Source organism: Platalea leucorodia (genome assembly GCF_965183815.1).
Source record: "Platalea leucorodia genome assembly, chromosome: 6".
Lineage (NCBI taxonomy): Eukaryota > Metazoa > Chordata > Aves > Pelecaniformes > Threskiornithidae > Platalea > Platalea leucorodia.
The window spans coordinates 35,739,198-35,759,748 of record NC_138828.1 but is presented as its reverse complement, the minus strand read 5'-3'; the positions used below and the strand labels follow the sequence as shown (position 1 = coordinate 35,759,748).

The following is a 20,551-nucleotide window of genomic DNA, read 5'->3' as shown; positions in this document are numbered from 1 at the left end:
TTCTCAGGTATTTCCACTTTGCTCCTACAAGGAGATGGTCCCCTTCATAGGGTACTGACTTCATCAACAAAAATTTTTTTTTTTTTTTTTTTTGAGAGACAAATGTTGTGACACAACCAGATTCTGTTAGTTATCCCCAGTTGTGGTTGGCAAGGTGACTGGCAGCTGAATGTACAGGTTTGGTCATCTCTGAATTTGGACATAAAAGCCAGGTGACCTCTGATACCAGTCTACTGTTCTCTTCTTAAACTGGGCATGCCTGGCAAACCGAATTTTTCTGTTCAATTTAAGCACCTGTGTAAGTCATGGGAAAGAATTGGACACTATTCTGTAGGTATTTATGCTGTTCTGCCATTCTGATGTCTAGGGAGGTAAATATTTATTAGAAGAAAATGCACATGTGGATACTGAAAGAGAGAGTAATTTTAAGCATCAAAGAGTTTTGAAAGTACAGAGGAGAAGTAACGAAGCCTATAAAATGTATGCATTACAGAATTTCCAGCAAGGGATGGTTGTTTCTCAGTTTCTGTAAGATTTAGGTACCTCTCCAGGATGGAATATTGTATTTTGTACTGCCGATATTAGTCAAAGCTTGTTACAGGTTGCCTTGCTTCCTCAAGTTCCCAATTTGCTGTCCATTCAACTGCAATAACAAAAAAAATCTGTCTTCTGGACCAGTAATTGCCATTACGTTTTTCTTAAAAGAACAAAACAAAGAAAGTGGGGAAAAGTATGCACTAGTGGAAAAATGACATTTGAGCAGAAGCCTTTCTCAAAGAGTGATTTAAAACCCTGTTTACCAGAGCAGCCGTAGGCCAAAGTTACCATGGAAACAGAAAGATTTCAAATAATATTAGCAAAAACATATCTATTATGATATTGCATTAACGATGCTATAGTAAAGGGTCACTTGTGGTTTCGTTTGTGTGGGCTCACTTTTTAGTGATTTATCACCAATATTGTAGGCTACAAATTAGAATTAGAAACAGAAGTTTCGGCCTTGAATTGTCTTATAATAATATTGGGAGGGAAAAAGTATTAAATTTTCCTGTTACTTGACAAAAATATTTTATTTAATCATATGTCTAGGAAAGTTTTGAGTTTTTCATACGGAGCAAATTCTTAGTCTTTTCTCAGAAATAAAATAATGCTCAAACCATAAAATAGATTATCTGTATTTGGCATCCAACAGTGCTGACTCCGACAGTATAGATGATACAACTAGAACTGTGACATTTTGGGGAGAGGTGATTTGCAAGAGGAATCGATTGGTTCTTGAGCTTGGTACCATACACCTACCTTTTCCTGCATTGCTCTTCAGAAATACTGAAAACACAGGCTAAACAATGGTAGTCCTGTTTGGGGAAATGGGGCTTGAATTCAACTGTCTCTGCCAGATGAATGTGGCTGGTGCTGGGTGGTGACGGAAGGAGAACTGTTCAGATGCAATTTATCAGAAGATTAATATTCTTTAAAGAGATTGCCATGGTTTGCCCCTTAGGAGTGGTGGTGGTTTATCAAGATTATAAATGCTAAAGGTTCTCCCTCTTGTATCCCCTGAATTTAAATGTTCCTTTTTTTTGTCAATCAGGTCCTCACTAGCTGTATCGTTACATCCTTTTTTTTCCCCTCTCTGTGTACTACTGAACAAGAAAAGGCAAAAGTGAAATTGAAAATTGATTAGGTGTCATAAAGCAATTTTTGACCCTTTAAATGTTGACTGAAGCATTGACTTGGGTGCTGTCAGGACACAGCCAGAAGTTTCTAGTTGCCAAAGTTTCGATTGCCAAATAAGTTATATGTTTAATTTGAGTGAGTTTGGAAAAATTTATGTGACCAACCCATGTATTGAATAACCTGTTGCACTCACATCTCGAAGGTATATACAAATAAGCTTCACAGAATGTTCTAAATTATATCCTATATAAATGCAAGATGGAGATACTCAAGGAGCTTTTTCTGTGTTTGGCAGAAAAATCTGGCAGACGAGATGTAGAAAACTTTCCCAAAGCTATACAATGATAATGACTGTGCTAGAATGCTTGCATAGCGCTTTGCCTATTACAAAAGCTGTAAAAACATTAACTAATCCACAAAGCAAATTATGTGTTGCAGATGTATCCCTCTGCTGGGAGGAAAGCATATGCATGTATGGGGGGGGGGGAATCTATTAAAGAAGGCTTTATTTGGTCATTTTAAGCTTTATTAAATTTCTTTGACTGTATTTTCATACTTTCTTAATGGAAGAATTTTTTTTTTTCTAGGATTCTGTTAAAGAAATTATAGATTGATGTATGAAAAACATATACAACTTTTTGAACACAGAAAATCTGATAATCTTGATTCTGTTTACAACCAAAGTGAATCTGTGCACTCTAGAATTATTTGAAAGAATGGCAAACAGTCAGCAAAGTGCCCCTCTGTATGAAATGATATCGTGTTTTCTTTTATTCACAGACTCAAATCTCACGCTTTCTGGTGCACATAAGCTTGTGCACATTTTAAATGTGGCTTTCACTTAGGTATTCTGTTGCTAGTAGTTGATTCAAGGTTAGGTGATTGTTGTCTTTATCAGCTTCGTCAAGAGCTAATCCCTATCTAGGGCTGACTTGAACCTGGATTTATTGCAATACTTTAACAGATGCGTAAAGTACGCTAAATTTTAAATGCTGAGGGCACCTGTTGCCTCCCAGCTCTCTAACAGCTGTTTGTCTGTGCAGCTGGCCTCTGGGTGTTGCAGGTGGGTGCATTCACATACACACGTGTGTATGTAAGTGTAGGAATTAAAGATGGCTGCGATGGGGCTGTTTAGGAGAGTGACAAACAAGGCCAGTTTCGCTGAGGTGCAGGTACTGGTGATGGCAGCGGTCCTCACCGTCGCCCTCACTGAAGCTGTGGGGGCCAAGCTCCTGCACTCTCAGGTGTTGGAAACTGGAACCGAAGTGTGCTGCTTTTTTATTCCCCTTTGCTCACTCATCCTTGGTGGTTTTGTGCTTCTCAGCCTCCTCCCCAAAAGGAAAGGGAGGGGGCCTTGTCTGCTTCTCCTATAGGTCGCCTTACTTACGGGACCAGGACTAGTTCTGGTTCCATCACATACCTTTCCTGCCTGTTATACCTTCTTTGTTGTCATCTTGCTGTGTTTGTTTTTTGCTTGTATGTTTTCCTGTACATCATTTGTGCAACTGTGCCACCATTCTTTGAGTCTTTGGAGTGCATGTTATTTATAAACCTGTGCTTAGTAGGGCTATAAAATACTTCTATGTTCTTACTGGTTATGCTATTAGTGGCATTGCTGTGTTACAAAAAATATGTACACTGGCTGTTGCCCCTTCATTTTAGTGTATGCATGTCTGAGTTCAAGGCAAGGAAATAGAAAGTGTGTCTTTGGTTAGACCTGCAAAAGTGAAGCCACTGGCATCCATGGATGCGCTCTTAGAGGCAGGTTACTCTATTGAATCAATGCTGCCGTAGGGTCACCAACCTGTGGCTTTCAGCTGCACGTTATCCTCACCAGTGCTGTAGCATTCAGATGACCCAAGAGCAGCAAATATATTCAAGACCAGCTGGCAGCATCTACGTCTAGTCGATCTCGGCTAACACCGTGGCTGGAGAGGAGCACAGCCAGTTCCTCTTCCTGCCACCAGCGGTGCTTGAGCTTTGGCGTATCACACTTCTGTGGCTTCAGCAAGCTGACCATATTGTGGCAGAATGAACCCCGTGTGCGTGAGTGAAAACTGAGACCTGTTAGGAGAGTCCTTGAGTTATAATCACTCGGGCAAAAGCAGCATCATTGCAGACATCTGTTTAATGCACAGAGAGAGAGAATCGAAGGGGCAGAAACAAGAATAGGGTGGAAAATACTGCGCTTCCCTTACACAGCCAAAAGCATGCATGCAAAAAATATTTTGAAGAATGATGTGATGGATCTGAGCTCTATAGTTAGATGGTTCCCTCCACTGATAATTTTCTGTCTTTGGGTCTTAAGGGCTCATTAATTTATAATATAAATGGATTTCTACACGTTAGCTACAGAAAATGTTCTTAACAAATGTTACAAGATTTATTTTTTCCTTTCTAAAGTCTCTAGTTTTTGAGTAGGAAATTATATGCTTTTTGGGTGGTGCTATTCAGGAAAAAAGAATACTGTTAAGCTGCTCTTGGTATATGAAAGGCATCCATGAGCTTTACGTTTGATACAGAGATCTTTAGGCTGTTGGCAGGGATTCTGTGTTTTTAAAGGTTTTTCTGTTTGCTGCGTTTCCTGTACTTTCATTTTCCCTTTGAAGTGTGTGGGAGAGTGCAGAAGGGGAAATACTTCATTATGTCCATGAATTATTCAGGTACAGTTCTAGGAGTTAACATTACTTTAAATAGCTCAAGGTCTTTCTTTTTCCTTGAGTATATCTCAGTTTTCATTCTTATGCTGATTGTATGCCATGTTTCTTTGCTGCATACAATTTTGATGAAGTACTATCTTTTGGCAATCTCTAGAAATCATTTCAGACTTGAAATAAGTATTTAATTCTGATCTTTTCCAGCATCAGATATGCAGTGACCCTGAGTAGATACAGGTGAATTGTCGTACATATGTCTTTACAAAAGAATCAAATTATTCTCCCTAGAGTATGTTTTCTCTGTTCTCTTGGAAAAGCATTGATCTCAAATAGCCCCCCACGTGTATCTCTGCAGTGAAGAAAAAAAGGGATCTATAATATTAAATACTAACATACTATTATGTATGCAATACTGGGCTGGTTTTCTCTGAGAGGATTTTTATAAACCACATTTAGTGCATCATTTCAATGGGGAGGCATGAACACTAAATCCTTATATTAAAAACAAAAACAAAAAAAAAAAGAAAAAAAAAAGAAAGAAAATATATATTCAGAAAATAGTTAAGAACAATAACACAGAGGGAGATGATCAGAAAGATGTCTAGAGGCCAACATGGGGAGAAAGGAAAACAAAACAGAACCCAAAGCATTTTTTTAAAAAAATGAGTTTTTAAAATTTTGTTCTTGTAGTTCTAAAAATATCTTTGAAAATCCAGTGATCACCGCATAATCACTTATGCAAATGAGATCCGGGCTGTTATGTCAAGGGAAAAAAGCTTTAAAAAAATTATTCCCCTGGACTTTAGAGCTTTCCTGATATAGTCTAAAGTGGTAGTGAAGTGGGATTACAGATTCTTGAGGAGAAATGCATCTGTATACAACATAGGTGATGATGAAGAGCGACGTTTCAAAGAGGGATGCCCGTGACCAAAGCTCATCTGCTCAGTTTGAATTCTGGCAGCGGTACGTATTTTGCATAGGCACGCACCAGGGGAAGCGCAGTCACAAAATGCTTTCTAGGAAAAATAGTGTGTTTGCTCAGCACAGGTACAAAGCTTGATCAAAAGATACATTAAAGATTAAAATGTAGTCAATATGTTCAAATTCATGCTAGTAAGGTTATATCAATGTATGTATAACCTGACTTAACTTTCTGTGACTTTTGTGAATACAATCTTCAGGCATATATGTGTCTGACAGAAATGTTTATGAACTGAGTAATTGCAAACATATCAGTGCTTCAGTCTCGTAGCTTCATTAAGTTGCTTACTGGACCTCAAGTTCTTAAAGGTCTTGAACAATCTCCAAGCAATAGTCAAGATTTTGTTGCAGTATCACTATGCTGTAATGAAATGGAAATCTCAGTCACCTGTGTAGAAGAACCCTGAAAAACACTGGAAAATGCCAGGGCCCGGTGGCAACCTGTGTGTGGATACACAAAATCACCGATCAGAAAAAAAAATGTGCATCCCCTTGCTTAAGAAAACAAAATTTGTCAGGGCTGAATCTCCCTCAAGATACCAGCATAGAAAACGAAAAAGAAATAGAAGCCATTGAACATCATGTTGAGTAGGAACTGCATGTTAATTAGAGTAAAACTAAAAATAATGTATATGAGTTTCCAAAGATGCTGGTAATGACAGAGAACCTGTCTGCTGCCCTTAGGACCCTGCTGTTACTTTATTATTTCAATGGTATGGGAGCAAGAAGTCTGGAATAAAAACGTGTGAAAACATCAAGAAATGAATCTTTTGATTGGTACCATTGATTGCTGGCTGTTTCAAATGGGCAGATTTGTCACCTAAACCCAATTATTCATCTTGGTTTTTCATATTAGTTGTTAATATTCAGTTTAACATGGATTTACCCTGTTTTTTTAATATATATTGTGCAATTGATATGATTTTGCTAGTTCTATTTTGGAATTGAATTGCATTGCTTAACAAAATAATACACTTCAGTGTATTTGTATATTCATATGTATGTTTTATTGTCATTTTTGAATACCAGAGTAGTCAATTTTTAGAGGAGTATACTATAATTCCACAAGCAGTAATTTCACTAGGTATTTATATGTGTAAGTTGGTTATTTGGAATAATAATTAAAAAATATATAGTAAAGGGGGCTTCATAAAGAAATGTTATTTGCTTTTGGTTGTTTGATTAAGCCTAATAGTAGATTTGAGACCTGTTATGTTGGGCACTTTATATATATTTACTACTAAAGCTGTTTTTATTTATTCCAGCTTTCAAACTCATTTTAAGTGTTGTAGACTCTGAGCTGGAACAGGTCTAAAAATAATGAAATACTTGAGTATTCTGTAAACAGACTGAAAATTCATGTATTATGCATTAGATTTTCTTTGAGTGATTATAGGAAGGGAAGCTGGGAAGAGAGAAAGATGGCAATAGGGAGGAAACGTAGGAAGGGAAGGTAGGAAGGAAGCCCTCTTCAGCAACCCTGAGTAAACTTACTATCCAGGTACACATTGTCTAGCTGGGAGGAACTATATGTCTAATACATCTCTATCTCTGTAACTTTTCAGCTGTTTCTGAACTATATCCATGCAAATCACTGTATATCTTTGATAATAAAATGATTCTTAGGTCATATTTCTTAAGAATGTTAAGAATGTCTGGGCCCAGTCACAACTAAATTGAGTACCATTGAGTTCAATGAGCGTTGAGTAAGATACCTAGCTGTTGGATGAAGAACAGCAGTTTATACTTCTTGTCATTGCTGGAAGAATTTTAAATACGAAAATTGTTACTGAAAAGTTACTGATGCCTTGAAATATTCTTGGATTAGCATCCTGTTCTGCTACAGCCATTATCAGTTATCAAAAGCAGCCTGAACTGTTGTACAAACTACTGCTTTTTATTCTGAATTAGTAACGTTTAAAATACCACTGTTAGTCTCTTGTTTAAATAGAAACTTGTTTAAATAACGGCAGTAGTTCACCAAATTAAAGGAGGAAAGAGTGGTAGGTAACCTGGTGCTGCAGCCTGTCTTGACCAGGAAAATCTGAGAGATGTGGGCAAACGATCGACTAAGTAGCTCCATTCACATGTTCTTCTCACAGATTATGATCAACTTCCAGATCAACTGGAATAAAAAAGCACCATCATGTTAAGTTCTGGTCCATTATAAAGGCAAAATGGTGGTAGAAGTCAAGCAGACACCAGAAGTAGGAAGTATGTCTTAAGGCTTCTAAGGGGCTATTACAGAGTCAATAAAGAGGTTTTTGCTGCAGGGCTTCTGCCTTAACTAAATGGTTTGCCTCCTGGAATAAATAAAAGGTATGCCACCATAAATAGACAGCAAATGCTTCCTTGGGTCCTTGATGGAAGCATTCATTTCTTTTTCTTTATGTAGCAAAGCTTTGAAACTATTCACTTTGAATGTGCTTTAGGGCTTGATCTCTCTTTCTCCCCCCCCTCCCCATTTTCTTTTTAAAAAAATATAATTGTGTTATTCTTCAAAGAATGCAGCAGCAGCGGTGAGGGGGAGAACAGGGAAAGGGTCAAGAGATATTAAACTTGAAAAGAAATTACGATTGTTACTAACTGTCATAGCAACAAAGGAGTAATGGACTCTGAGGAGGCAGAGGGGCAGAGGATGTCGGCGTGCACTCGCAGTGGTACCACGGAGTCGTTCTGTGGCATTAGGCAGGTCATTCTAGGAGCCCTTTTCTCTTATTATATTTTCTAATTATGCATTTTCAGAAAATAATACTCAGTTAGGACAGCCCTGGGAACCTAACTAACGCTCTCTGCTTGGGTGTGCTTTTATGCATTCATGTGTTCCTTTCTGTCTTGTATCTGTGGAAGGACTCCACCTGCAGAGGTGGGCGACGGGAGCAGGGAAGCAGCTGAACTGACATCATTGGCACCCCTGGCAGGTAGAGCAGCCCTCTCTGCCAAGCCCTCATTCTTGCCATGATGGACAGTAGCTGCTTTAATTTGCTTGTTCCCAGTTCTGTGATTTGTCCCTTCATAAAGAACAAGTGAACTCCTGGGGAAAGAGGAAGACTGTTTCCCTCGTAGAGGTGCTTCCGAGAAGAATAAACCTGGGGGAGCTTTTCTTTGTCACTTGAGCTTGCCTGCTGTTGTTGGTGCAGTCCAAGAGGCTGTAGGAAAGGGAAGGCAAGGGGGTCCCAGGTGTGTTGGAAAGGCAGCTGGGAGCCCTCAGCTCAGATGGACAAGCAGACATGTTGCTGTGAGGAGCAGGGTGCACATCAGCCTCGCAGGACAGAGAGGACTGAAGGTTGCTGGAAGCGAAGACCTTCCTGAAAGGCAATAATATGCAGGGGGAGAGTTGTAGACAAACTTGTTCCTTTTGGTCCACCTTACCTGGTGGAGCTTCTTCAATTTAGAAAACTGTCGTTCTGTGTGTGTGTGTTTTTTCCAAATCAAGTAGAATTTGGTTTTTGACGAAGGCTGTGAATCACTACATTTTCACAGGCAATATCCCAGGATTTCAGACTGTGCATAAGTTACTGCACAAGATGCAGGAGGTGCTCAATTAGCATGAAATCGTGCTCATTAGTACTGGTATGGTTCATCAAAGGAGGCTTAGCATTAATATTAATATGGGTTCAGTTGGTCAAAAGTAATATAGATGATAATTTTAAGGTAAGAACAAACCTGTGTACTTCAACCTTTTGCCTTCTGCCTCTACTGGTATGAAGAACTTTTAGCTGTGGCTTAAAAATTCCAGGGATTGTTCTTCTGGACTTTGTCACCGAAATGCTTTCTTACATTAACAAAACAATATATAAACAAGGTATGTTGTACATTCTCTGAGTAGTTTAATATACCATTGGATCAAGCTCGAGTGCATAATATCATTTAAATTTAAAAAGGGAGCAAAAAACCCCAAACTCTTCCTTTGTTTAGACATCATTGCTTTATGTTCGTCTGCTCTTAACTTGCTGTAGTCATTGATTCTCCTTCTGAAATACAGCTGGTAATAACAGTTGGACTGAAGATACTTCAGTCATGTCAGGCAGTGCTCTTGGAATTTGTGAAAAAGAACAGAGAACAAATCTTAGAAGTGTCTTGCTGCTGCTATTTTGAAAGATACTTAGGTGCTAAAGGATACACATAAGCCCTAAATGAGATTTTTTCAATCTTCAGTGTTTCACTAGCTCCAACGGTGATTCAAAAGTTATTTAAGTTTTAGGTTATCTGTTACATTAAGCAATGTGTGTTTTGCCACTTTCGTTTAATACAGAACACTTTCTCCTTAATTATTTTTTTTTAGTAAACTAGTTTTAGTTTGGGTTTGTTAGGCATTAACACAAATCCAGACTAGAAAAGTTTGTGTCTACGTAAGTGTCAGGTACAGTAACCTGATATAATGCATCTGTGCATTGCATTTTCATGTTTTATTTTTATGCTTTTGTACTGTATAGTAATAAATAATTTGATTATTGAATGTCCACATTTTGTCAGCATGAGAGAAAGAAACAGTCACTATGATGAAGGCTTGTCAGTAGCTCTCTGAGTTAAGACAGAGGGAATAAGATGTGTGTTTGAGGTCACTGTAATGTTTATGGGATGTATATTTTCCTTCTGTACAATGTTGCTCACTGCTTGGGTGGAGGTCTCTACACTTGACAATTGTCACTTTCTGTGCTTGCATCTGTAAATATACTAACAGCGTTAGCAGTGGGTTCTGTATCTCAGAAGAGATTTTCTCGTGCTGATGGTAAGTCAGGGAAAGAATGCAAGAAAAAGTCCTTGTGTTGCCTGTGTGGTGTTTGTGAAAGTGGTAGAAAACATAATTTGAAGAATTAATTACTCAAAAGGGTTGAATAAGTGTAAGTTGTGAGTGCGAGTAAGAATTGGCATCTATTATGGGGGGAAAATACTTCAAAGGGTTAAAAGGAACATTAAAAAAATATGGTTGGAGCTGAAGTCAGGGAGGGGTTTTGCTAGTGTAACGTATACTACGGTTACATTTCTCTGCTTTCTGTACAGCGATTGCTATACAGAGATCTCGCAGACAGCTTGATACTTTGGGATGATCACCTGGCCTATTTCACACTGAATTCACATGTTCTCTGGATTGCATTTGTGTTGGGAGCATGTGAGATGTATGGGGTGCCAGCATCTCATGTGGGATCTACTGACTTTTTTTTCCCCTGTGAATGGGCTGAAGAATTAAGCCTGTTGCAACATCACTTGTAGATTTGCAAACAAAATGCCAGCTGGAGAATGCATGAATTATTTTTGATTAGATATTGGTGACTATGGAGGAAATCATGATATTATTAGGTCAAAAGAAACGACCGTAGAATAAAATATGAATTGGAAGAAAATGGAGAATTAATATCTCTCTTAATACATTGAGTATAGCAACTTTAGATTGATAGGGGCTAGAGAAAACAGTTGCCTTACCGTCTCGTTGTCCAAAGTTGCCTGTGGTGAGCGTAGGAACGAGGAACAAGAAAGAAGTGAACTGTCCCAGGGTTGCCTTCTCCCTGCTGCTGTTTCTCCCTGAATGGCAGAGAGGAGAGGCTTTCTTCAGCCACGTCTCCCTGCGTGCGGCTCTGTCCCCCGTCGGCGGCGCATCTCTCCGAGACTGATTGCCATTCCTGTGTCTGGCTGCGGGCACTGGTTGTCCAGGCAGGGCTTCGCAAACACTGAGCTGAATGCCATTTCACGACCCCAAATGAAGCCTAAATAGTGATATTGCTGTACTCAGAGTTTACAGAGTAAAGAAATCTACCTGAGACATAACTAGTCATTTTATCTTCCGAGAAGCTAATCCTGTAGGGAAAAATGTAGTGCAAAAAGCTACTATTTTCCTCCCTTTTGATTGTAGCCCCGCCACTCCTTTTTGACTTTCCAGAGGATGCATTGTATAAACCTGCCATATCTCCATATCTGTCTGTGGTTAAAACTTGGCAAACAAAATTAATCACAAAAAGGGAATGGGGACCTAAGCAGCTACACTGCACAGTTAGGCTTTCTTCTCTGTCCATGTAAGCCTTTACCACCCACCTTAATACTTAAAAATTCATGAGTTGATCATTTGTGCCTGTAAATTTGTGTCTGTCTATCCCTTGGATAAATAGAACAGTAAATCTCTCTTCAGAGTGTATTGGTAAGGGCAGGCAGTGCTTAGATTTCCAAAATGTAATGAAAAACAAGTACCGATACTTTTATGTTACACTAAAAATAACATTTTTGTGCTTCATAAAAAGTTATGATTAAACTTGGAAAGACACAAAACCATCATTGAACATTACAAAAAATTGTAATATAGATGGTATTACTTGTACTTCTGTTTTTTGTTTTTTTGTTTTTTTGGTTTTTTGTTTTTTTGTTTTTTTTTTGTTGTTGCATATTCGAGATCCTGTAAAAACAGAGAATAGTGACAAATACATTTCTGCTTGGACAGTTGTTTCATACAATTTCTCACTGGTCCAATGTCAGTAGAAAAATTTTCTCTAGCTCCTGCTTAAACGTATTTCCTAGATCTGATTGCTCATTATTTTGTGCACAAGTTTGGTTAACACATCTGTCTAAATGCTGCCTTTTTTTTTTTTTTTTTTTTAATAGGATGTTTTGAATAACTTGGGTTCCTGTGAGTTGGATGAAGATGACCTAATGCTTGACTTGGAGTTCCTAGAAGAACAACATCACCATCGTTCTGGTAAGTCAGATAAATACTGAATATCTTCAGCAAGGTAGTATTATTCTAGAAATAGAAAGTAAATGTATTCAGTACAATTACTTGGAAATAAAAAAATCACTTTCTTGGAAGGGGAAGAGCAATATTAATTTTGTGGTGTTATTTCTAAATGCATTTGCCATTTAACAGAAAGATACTCATTACACTGCATTTGGACTTTGTATGGTCAGTTATGAAATGGAAATGATTTTTACAGCTACGGAAGAATTCCAGCACCAAGAGCAGACCCATCTGGTTTTCTAGGTACTTAAAATGACTGCTACCTACTCCAGGCAGTTACCAAAAAGACCATTGCTGATGTAATTCCAATCCCATTTTGTGTGTGCCAGAATAATATGTTTCAAATACAGGAGGTTTGATTTGAGCCATGAGTGTAACTTCATCCTTTCTCTCATGGTTGGTTAAGGCACTTTTGCACTGCCTTGACTAATAGCAATAACCAAGGTCAACTCACAGTGTGTTCAGACGGGCTTTGTAATAGGATTACGCACACTCTTGGTAAGTCGTGGCACCTGGAGTGGGGGATCCTGCATTTCCTTTGGCTGTGACGTGGGACAGTGCAGGGCCTAGTCTGTGAACAGGGAAAGTCCTGCTAAGTCCACAGCATTTGGAGAGACTTAAATTGTACGTGAGATTTGTACTTGATCACAGGTAGAGCTCTGAGTTCGTACTCTGTTGTGATACTTTGTTATGGCAGTAACATGCTTTTAAGCAGGAGTAATTCTCACCCTCTCTTTTACCTGCTGGTTTCTGACCCCTCTTTCTCCATCCACCCATGTAGGTACTTATAGCGCACATTCATGCAGACTCATGTGGAAGTGGGGTTTGAGACATGTGCCTGCCAGTGTGTGCCATCTTCAGTTCTGGTCCCTCCTTTGATGCAGATGTAGCAACAGTTACAGATGAACTGCTTGAATTATGCTCCTGTTTCAAATGTTCTGTCTATGCTAGTTCTGTGAATATATCTGAATTATCTCTATGATATAGTTCTATTTAACCATTGTATTGTGCTTTTTAAACCTGTTTGCATGTCTACTTATGGGAAAAAACATCCGTTCTGTTTTATTTGGTAGAAAGCAAGGTAGCCAGAGAGTATGGAGGGTTTTAGCAGCAATATGTGTGTGATCATAGTTTCCTACATTACTGGGAGCTAGGATGCAATGAATTAACTGCACAGAAAAGGCCCTTTCTAACCAGTACTGAATAATGCTATTAACTGGTTACAGAAAGTCAACTACCGGGTGAAGAAACGTGGGTCAAAAAGCTTCAAAACCAAACATTACATTTTATAAGAAACCGTAGTGTTTAGACTTGTTCATTCCCTGGACCTGTTGGAAACAAATTAACTGGCAGAATCATTTTTCATAAATAAACTTCTGTAACGTGTTGCAGTTGGCCTCACCTGTGATATCCTCCTTTTTTATATTTATAAAGCACTGAATTAACAGTGATGGAAAAGTTATGTCCAGTATATTACTATAAAGATTTGTAGCAGCTTCTGGAACAGCTAAGATCATAATGCCTAAATGATTATACTTGATAGAAAAGTAATTAAGATGGAGATGTGATACGACACGTAATCTTTATACTCTTGGCTCATTATCCAGAGCAAATGAAATCCTTTTAAAACAGAAAGATCTACATTGCCCTTTGAAAAATGGTGACCATTTCTATTCTGAGCAGTAATGTAGAAACACATGTTGCAGTATACACATCATCATTAAACACAAAGGTGTTTATCTTATTGATATTTGCTCTTTGATTTATTTGTTTGGTGGTGGCTGTAGCTGCAAAAAATTTGGGATTTGCCTAGTTGTCACTGTTGTTTTTGAGTCATTCAGTTGGAAGAAAGAGTTGGAAGGATAGAGCCGCAGTGTAAGTTGACACAATTTCAGCAAATAAAGCTGATGTCTTTATACTGGATTAGGATCTGGCACAAAATGGTTAGATGTGATTGTTTGTAAGTTGTCGTCTTAATTCATGTTAAGATATTGAGATAAGAGGCTTGATTTTCAGAGTCTTTTAGCATTTACATACCACTAAAGTACATAAAACCCTAGAATTAGATACTGACATCTGAACATTTTTGACAAGTTGCTTTTCTGATTGCTGTATTAAGCTGTGGCCCACTTCCAGGATTTAAGACTTTTCAACCAAAATTCTTCTTAGTAATTCCAAATCAATCCATTCTCTGTTTTCACTTTTGGGCTTCTTTTCTCCACTAGGCCTCTCCATTCATACATAAATAGAACTCTTGTAAAATTCTTCAATTAAAATACATTATCAAATATTATTGATGCAATTTTTTTATAAGTGCCAGAATACAAAAGTGATCAAATGATCACGTTTGAGGTATACAACTAGTTTAATGCATAGCTTTAAACTTCCGTAAGCTCATCACACTGGAAGTGATCATATTTCTGGGCACGCACATATAAGCTATTTCAGATAACTGGGAAGCAATATATGTTTTTTTAAAAGATCTTCAATCTTGCCCCCTTCATCAACAAGTAGACAACAGATTACACACTGAGGATAAGCCAGTACTGTTTTGGTAGAATTTGTTATTCTAACTGAATTTGAATAAAACCAAGGGGCTATTTAATTCTTTCAGTATGTGACCAGCCTGAAAACAAGAGTAGATGATTTTCTATAGTACTTGCTAGTAGCCGGTTTGTTGGACTCTTTGTAAAGGCTTCTTTAAGCTGATGGGCTTGAAAGTTTACCTGTGGCTTGCTTCATCAAAAATCATTCAAGACAATCCCAGACATACAGGTTTGTGAGCCTCCTCTTCCCTGTTGGTACGTGCTGTCCATTGTATATAGGATTCAGCCCTGTGTTACGTCAGCTTTACATATTTAAGCAGTTTTGTAGCAATATTTGTTTATGTTCCTAACAAGTTCCTTATGTTTCTCTAATACTTGAAAGGGATCTGTATATCTGACATTGACGTGTGTATTGTGCTAAAGTCAACTAGGAGTAAATGCATGTGCTTCTAGATCTGTTGTCAAAATGAAGGTGTTTGAGTATAAAAATATGACACGGAATACTGCTTTTTGCATGGAAAACTTAAAATTATTCTCTTCTGGAAGTCAAAGTTAACACTACGGTGACTATTTGTAGTGCAGTAAAAATCCTGTTGATGTTATACATGATGATGCTGATTATAGCATTTATTCGGTTAAAGCCATCAGTCCTAGAGCCATATTACAATTCAGTTGTGCCCCACTTTGCCTCTTTATAAGAAATTCTGTGGGGAATTACTATAGGGGGAAGTGTTCCAAGAGAAGCTCTGTTTAGTATTTTAACAAATGCGTTGAAATATGAAGAGGTGTAATTGGAAAAGAATTCAGTTCTTTCTTCATTTGTTACAGAGGGATAACTAATGAATCAGGCAAGTTCCTGTTCTTCAAGAGCCTACGAAAAATTTTAAAATGACAAATTGCATGAGTTCAAGGGCTAACATCACATCTTTGACTTGAATATCACAAACTATTCCTTGGTCAGGAGGCTGTATGCAGCAAGCTGTATCGTTGAAACATAGCAATTCTGAAGCGTAGTGCCACAGTTAATAAATACAGTTGATGTGTTGGTTAATGGCGAATTGAGAAAGTCTCTTAACTGCCATTAGGAGCTCCAGATTTTTCAAGACTCTTGTTAGTTAAGGCCTGATTTACAGTAGCTTCCGCTTTTAGCTGCTGTGGTTGAAAAGAATAATATTTGCTAGGGTGAGGATATGTCTTTTTGACTTTATACTGAAGTTGACAATATAATAATAATTTAACAAAATAATTGTATTGATCTGCCATAATTTTAGTGACCATTTATGAATAGAAAATAAGATACTATTGGAAGGATTTCTGGGAGAAATGGGTATTAAGGAGTGAGTTTTAAAAGAGGAGCTAGGAGCCAACTGGCAGGCAAGGAGACATTATTCCAGAAAGCAGAACGCTGTATTAATTAAAATACAGAGCTAGAAAGGAGAAAGAGACAAAGATCTGTTACCTCTTTCATTGTTTGCAATTTTTTTTTTTTTAAATTTATTACTCCAACTCATTTTTCACTTGTGTTCTTGTTCCATCCTCTCGGCTTTTCCCTAATGAGCTGGTTGCCCTCCAGCAGCATCCTTGTGAAACGGGGTTCCTGCAAAAAGGCGCTATGAACCCTGATGAGTACTAGAAAAATACCCTAAACTTTTTCTCTAACTATACAGTTGAAGATAAGGAGATACCTGCAAGCCTCATGTAGATGCTCCTACTTTGAATGTAGATTTCTGTGCCCTGCTAGTCTTAGCATGGCTTTGGAAGTCTGGAATTCCCTCATTTGTGACCTTCTCTCTGTAAGTGAGTTTACTGCATTAATTTACTACTTTTTCTTCTGTTTTAAAGGCTGTATTGCTGAGATAAAGAATGTAAGACACAGACATTTTATTATCCCACCTAACACAATTGCTTTGAAATTTAATAAAATAATATTTATATAGTACTAGGTGAGTGGAGAGCATTACTGCATACAAATGCAAAGTATTAATCAACTTGATTCGCTGAGATTTCTGCAAACTGTTCTTAAGCTGGAATGTTTAAAACTAAGCATAATATGACATATATGATGAGCCTTGAGGGTGCCTTTTATTACTCTAAGTAAATTAGACTTTTAAAATATGCTACAGCGTTGATTTCCTGTTGTAAAATAATTAAGTTAGTGGTTTCTGTAGCGGGAAACCATTGCTGGTTTATAGAAAATGACAGCATTAATTTAACCTCATTCATTTTCCTTTTCCCCGGTGAAACATGACTTATTTGATTCCACGTATTGATTATTCAAATATATAAGGCAGGCCTTTATATTCAGTGATATAAGCAGTGGGGAATTTATGCAAGTAATGCACATTAACGTGGGTGAGTTGTGTGCTTGTGTTGTGCCATAGCCTATTGAAAAACCAAATACTGGCTCTTGCATGGTTAGTGTTGTCATTAAATCGTGACTGCAGTAAATAGGAGCCTTTTCTAAAAGTTCACAAAGGCATAGCTATCCAAGGTCTTTTGTAATTTCTGAACTGTTTGCCATAGGTGTTGTAAAACCCGTGCCCCTGCATCCTTCTACAAAAGACGTATGTGTGTAGCTGGGATTTGTAGCGAGTGGCCCGACTGAAGTCGGGGATACTGGTCATGGCACTGAATATTAAGCACATACGCGTGTCATCTCCACATCAGGCTCCGCGCTACGCAATGACTATTCACGAGTGTGATATTGATTAGCTGTGTACCCAGGCTGGCCTGCCGCATCCATCATGTTGTTGCTTGAATGCTTCCTGAATAGTTTTGAATAATGTAGCTCGCTATAATTTTTAGAAGAGATTTGTCTTCGGCTAGAGCTTTAGCCATTTTGGATTTAATGCCTCAGCCTCATCTGTAAAGCAGTGATCCAACATGCATGTAAAGCATAGTTATTTCACCTGACATATTTCAGAAATGAAATTATTTGTCTTATTTGCTGGAAAAACAATGAATTAAAAGTGGAAATATGGAAGTGTACTTTAGCATCCATCTAAATATTGTTCAACTCTTAAAAAAAAAAAAAACAAACGTTTTGAGAGATAGGGCACATTTTGTTCAAACCTAACTTAAGACCGTCTCTGTAAGAAGCTTTTAAAGTGTGCTTAATTCTATGTGTGTGGTAATACATGCTTTGTTTATGAATGAAAAAGATTATATGTGACTTGACAAAATAACTTTTGATGTGGTGGCAATGGCTTTTATGTGCCCTATATATATTTTCTTCTATTAGTGGATGTTGAGAAAGAAGGGCCTGTTCTTGGTGTAGCTTGTATTAAGGTAACTGAAAGGAATGAGCATATGAAGTTCTGATGTAGTAGTATCACTCTTACGATGTAACACTTGCTCATGTATACCTAATAAAAAATAGAAAAATAGCTACGGAATAGATGCTCTTTATGTTTAAAATGTAATGCTGTGGTATGGTGTCTGCTTAGCACCGTCAGTAATGAGCAGGGAGAGGCACATCTTAGGGAAGTGGTTGGAAACTGTGGGCTCTAACCTTTGTCATGTGTTTCTATTAGGTAGTTTTTATTTAGTGCACATTAGTGAGATCCCAAACATAGTGTGTTGGGCTAGAGTATCACAACACATATTTGTTTTTTCATGAAAGAAAGTTGTTATTAATTTGACAGGTTACTGTATGGGTTGTGCAAACTTCCAAAGGCAAGGTAGAAATAGTGTTTTGGTTTTTGAGATGGACGCATAACTTAAACTTACTTATTTAAATGTCAAATTACAGTCATCATGTCAGATTATGATCTTTTAGTAACATAATTACATTAGGTATTAGCAGCCTCACCAACAAAAACAGTGCCCTTGTTTTTTAGAAAGTAAAAGTTATGAATTTTTACTGCATTTCTCTTAAATCCAGATAGCCTGCAGATCAACTGCCATCAGTACGCAGCCAAACTAAACTGTTGCTGTAATGACCCGGTGATATTAATTAGGGAGTTGCTGAGTTATTTTGAATGTGATGAACAAGCTGTGTGAAAATTCTGTGGTGGGTTTGGAGCTCCTCCTGTGTCTATTAATTAAATGTACTAATTATTTTTATTAATTTTTTAATGGAGGGTAGGAGTGCTGAGTTGAGATGAAACCCCTTGGGTGTTTTGGTGTCGGGGTTTCTTGGGAGGTTTTTTTTTGGTTTTATTTTTGACCGAGAGTGGGGAAAAATACAAATGCTGTTAAAGTACAGAAAAATTCAGTGCTGGTAGTGGGTCATTAACACAGATAGTTACAAACTGTAAAACAGAAATTTGCTTGCTTTTGAAATGTGAAACATCTTCTAAATGTAATAAGGGAACAGAAAAATATGCTGTGTTTATATATTATACTACTTGTTTTGGCAGCAAAACACCGAAAGGCAGCTCCTCAGCTGCGGTGGATCAGCTGGGATTCATTGAAACCAAAAGCCTTAGCTGTTAGCGCGCCCGAAGCAGGGGGGCTGCAGGGTGCCTCGGGCGCCGGGGCCGGTCCTCCGCCAGCCAAAGGGTGGCTCTTGTCAGAAGCCTGGAGTCGGCACCAGTTGCTATGAGGACAGCGTGGGCAGCGTTCGTGGGCGGCGAGCTCTGGCGCTAGCGCTGCTGGTGTCTGGGGACATGGTATCTCATTTGGTAAGACAGCGGCCCCAGCCCAGAAACTCAAAAGGGGCAATACCGCTTGCTGGATGTTTTCCCTGAGGTTTCTAGCAAAGCAGACTTCTTGCTCCCAAGCAGAAGTTGTCTCCGGGAGTCTGACAGAGTGCCCATGTAATCCGTTTGTGTTTGTCAGGGCAAGGAAAGCAGATTTTTCAGTGTTTTTAATTTGCCTTTAAATAGAGAATAGGAAAAAAAGATCCTAACTATGTATTTTTGTCAGACAACTGCTTACCGCCAGCGAAGACATACTTAGGTAATTTGAATGTATCGCTTTGCTCATGAATATATCGCTGGCAGCAAATTATGTTTCTGTGTTTAAAAACAATGGCATATTTTGGTTTTTAATTGGAACTGGGCACCCAACTCCTTGAGCTCTTTTGAAAGCTTCACCATTCGCAAATGCCACCTTTAGAGATGTGTACGTTACTGATCAGGTTAAACTAGCGTAGCATCCCTTCAGTTTTCTGCTTGAAACGGGTAATAACATTTCAGTTTACGGGTTTTGAACAAAATAAAGATGGTGATGGTTAAGTAACAAGAGCTCCGTGTCTCTGCAAAAAAGGAGGTTCACAAATTATTTAGCTCAGTAGCATCTTGCATTGTCACTACGGATTTTGGACAATAAGATAATAAAAAAGTAAGCAGTACTAATAATGAACATAACAAAAATGGATGTGTGACTTCACCACATTAATTACATGACTATATAGATATCCTAATAACAATTAAAAGGGGAGGTTCATGTTAGTTTTTAATTTTGCAAGGAAAAAAGACTCACTGAATAAATGCCTGCTATTCCTCCGTGAAACTTGTTGCAGTGAAGGGAGAGCAGCACGAGCCAGAACTGTGGCCAGCCTGATTTCACACGTACATCTGACTTCTAGCATGGCTTTAAGTATGGAATGGAGAGTCACATGCAACTGGTTTCTCCATAGCTAGAAAAGTTAGAAGCTGAGGGATTTTTGTATTTTCAGAACGACCTGTTCTACTAAGCTACACATTTTCCCCTCAAGCATTGTTTAATAAATCTGACACTGTAATGGAGTAACTTAAGGTCCCCAGGGAAATGAAATAAAACTTGTCGTCTTCTAAACTCTTCTAACCGTGATCCACAGCTTCTGAAAGAGCACTGGGCATGGAGGAAAGGGATTTTTGTGGGCTTTGCAGTGAAAGAACAGGTAGCATTATCAAATGAAAAGATCATATTTGTGTTAGTCAGAAATAACCACTGCGTGCTTGTGGCTAGGCATGTTATTAGGGATCTTGAAGCTTAAGTTACTGAAAGTAAGGAGAAGAAGAAATAATGACCAGAGAAGA

The 20,551-nt window shown here is 38.2% G+C and overlaps 1 protein-coding gene across 2 annotated transcripts in view; it reads left to right on the top strand.

Annotated features, from left to right (window-relative positions):
* The window catches only part of CCSER1 (coiled-coil serine rich protein 1), a gene marked incomplete at both ends in the record, with an annotated part of 644,165 nt that overhangs the window by 48,237 nt on the left and 575,377 nt on the right, over positions 1-20,551 (top strand). For both annotated transcript variants that reach the window (XM_082314793.1, XM_082314794.1), the window contains one exon: positions 11,907-12,000. In XM_082314793.1, coding sequence (XP_082170919.1) covers positions 11,907-12,000 — 94 coding nt within the window. The remainder of the gene's footprint in view (positions 1-11,906; positions 12,001-20,551) is intronic.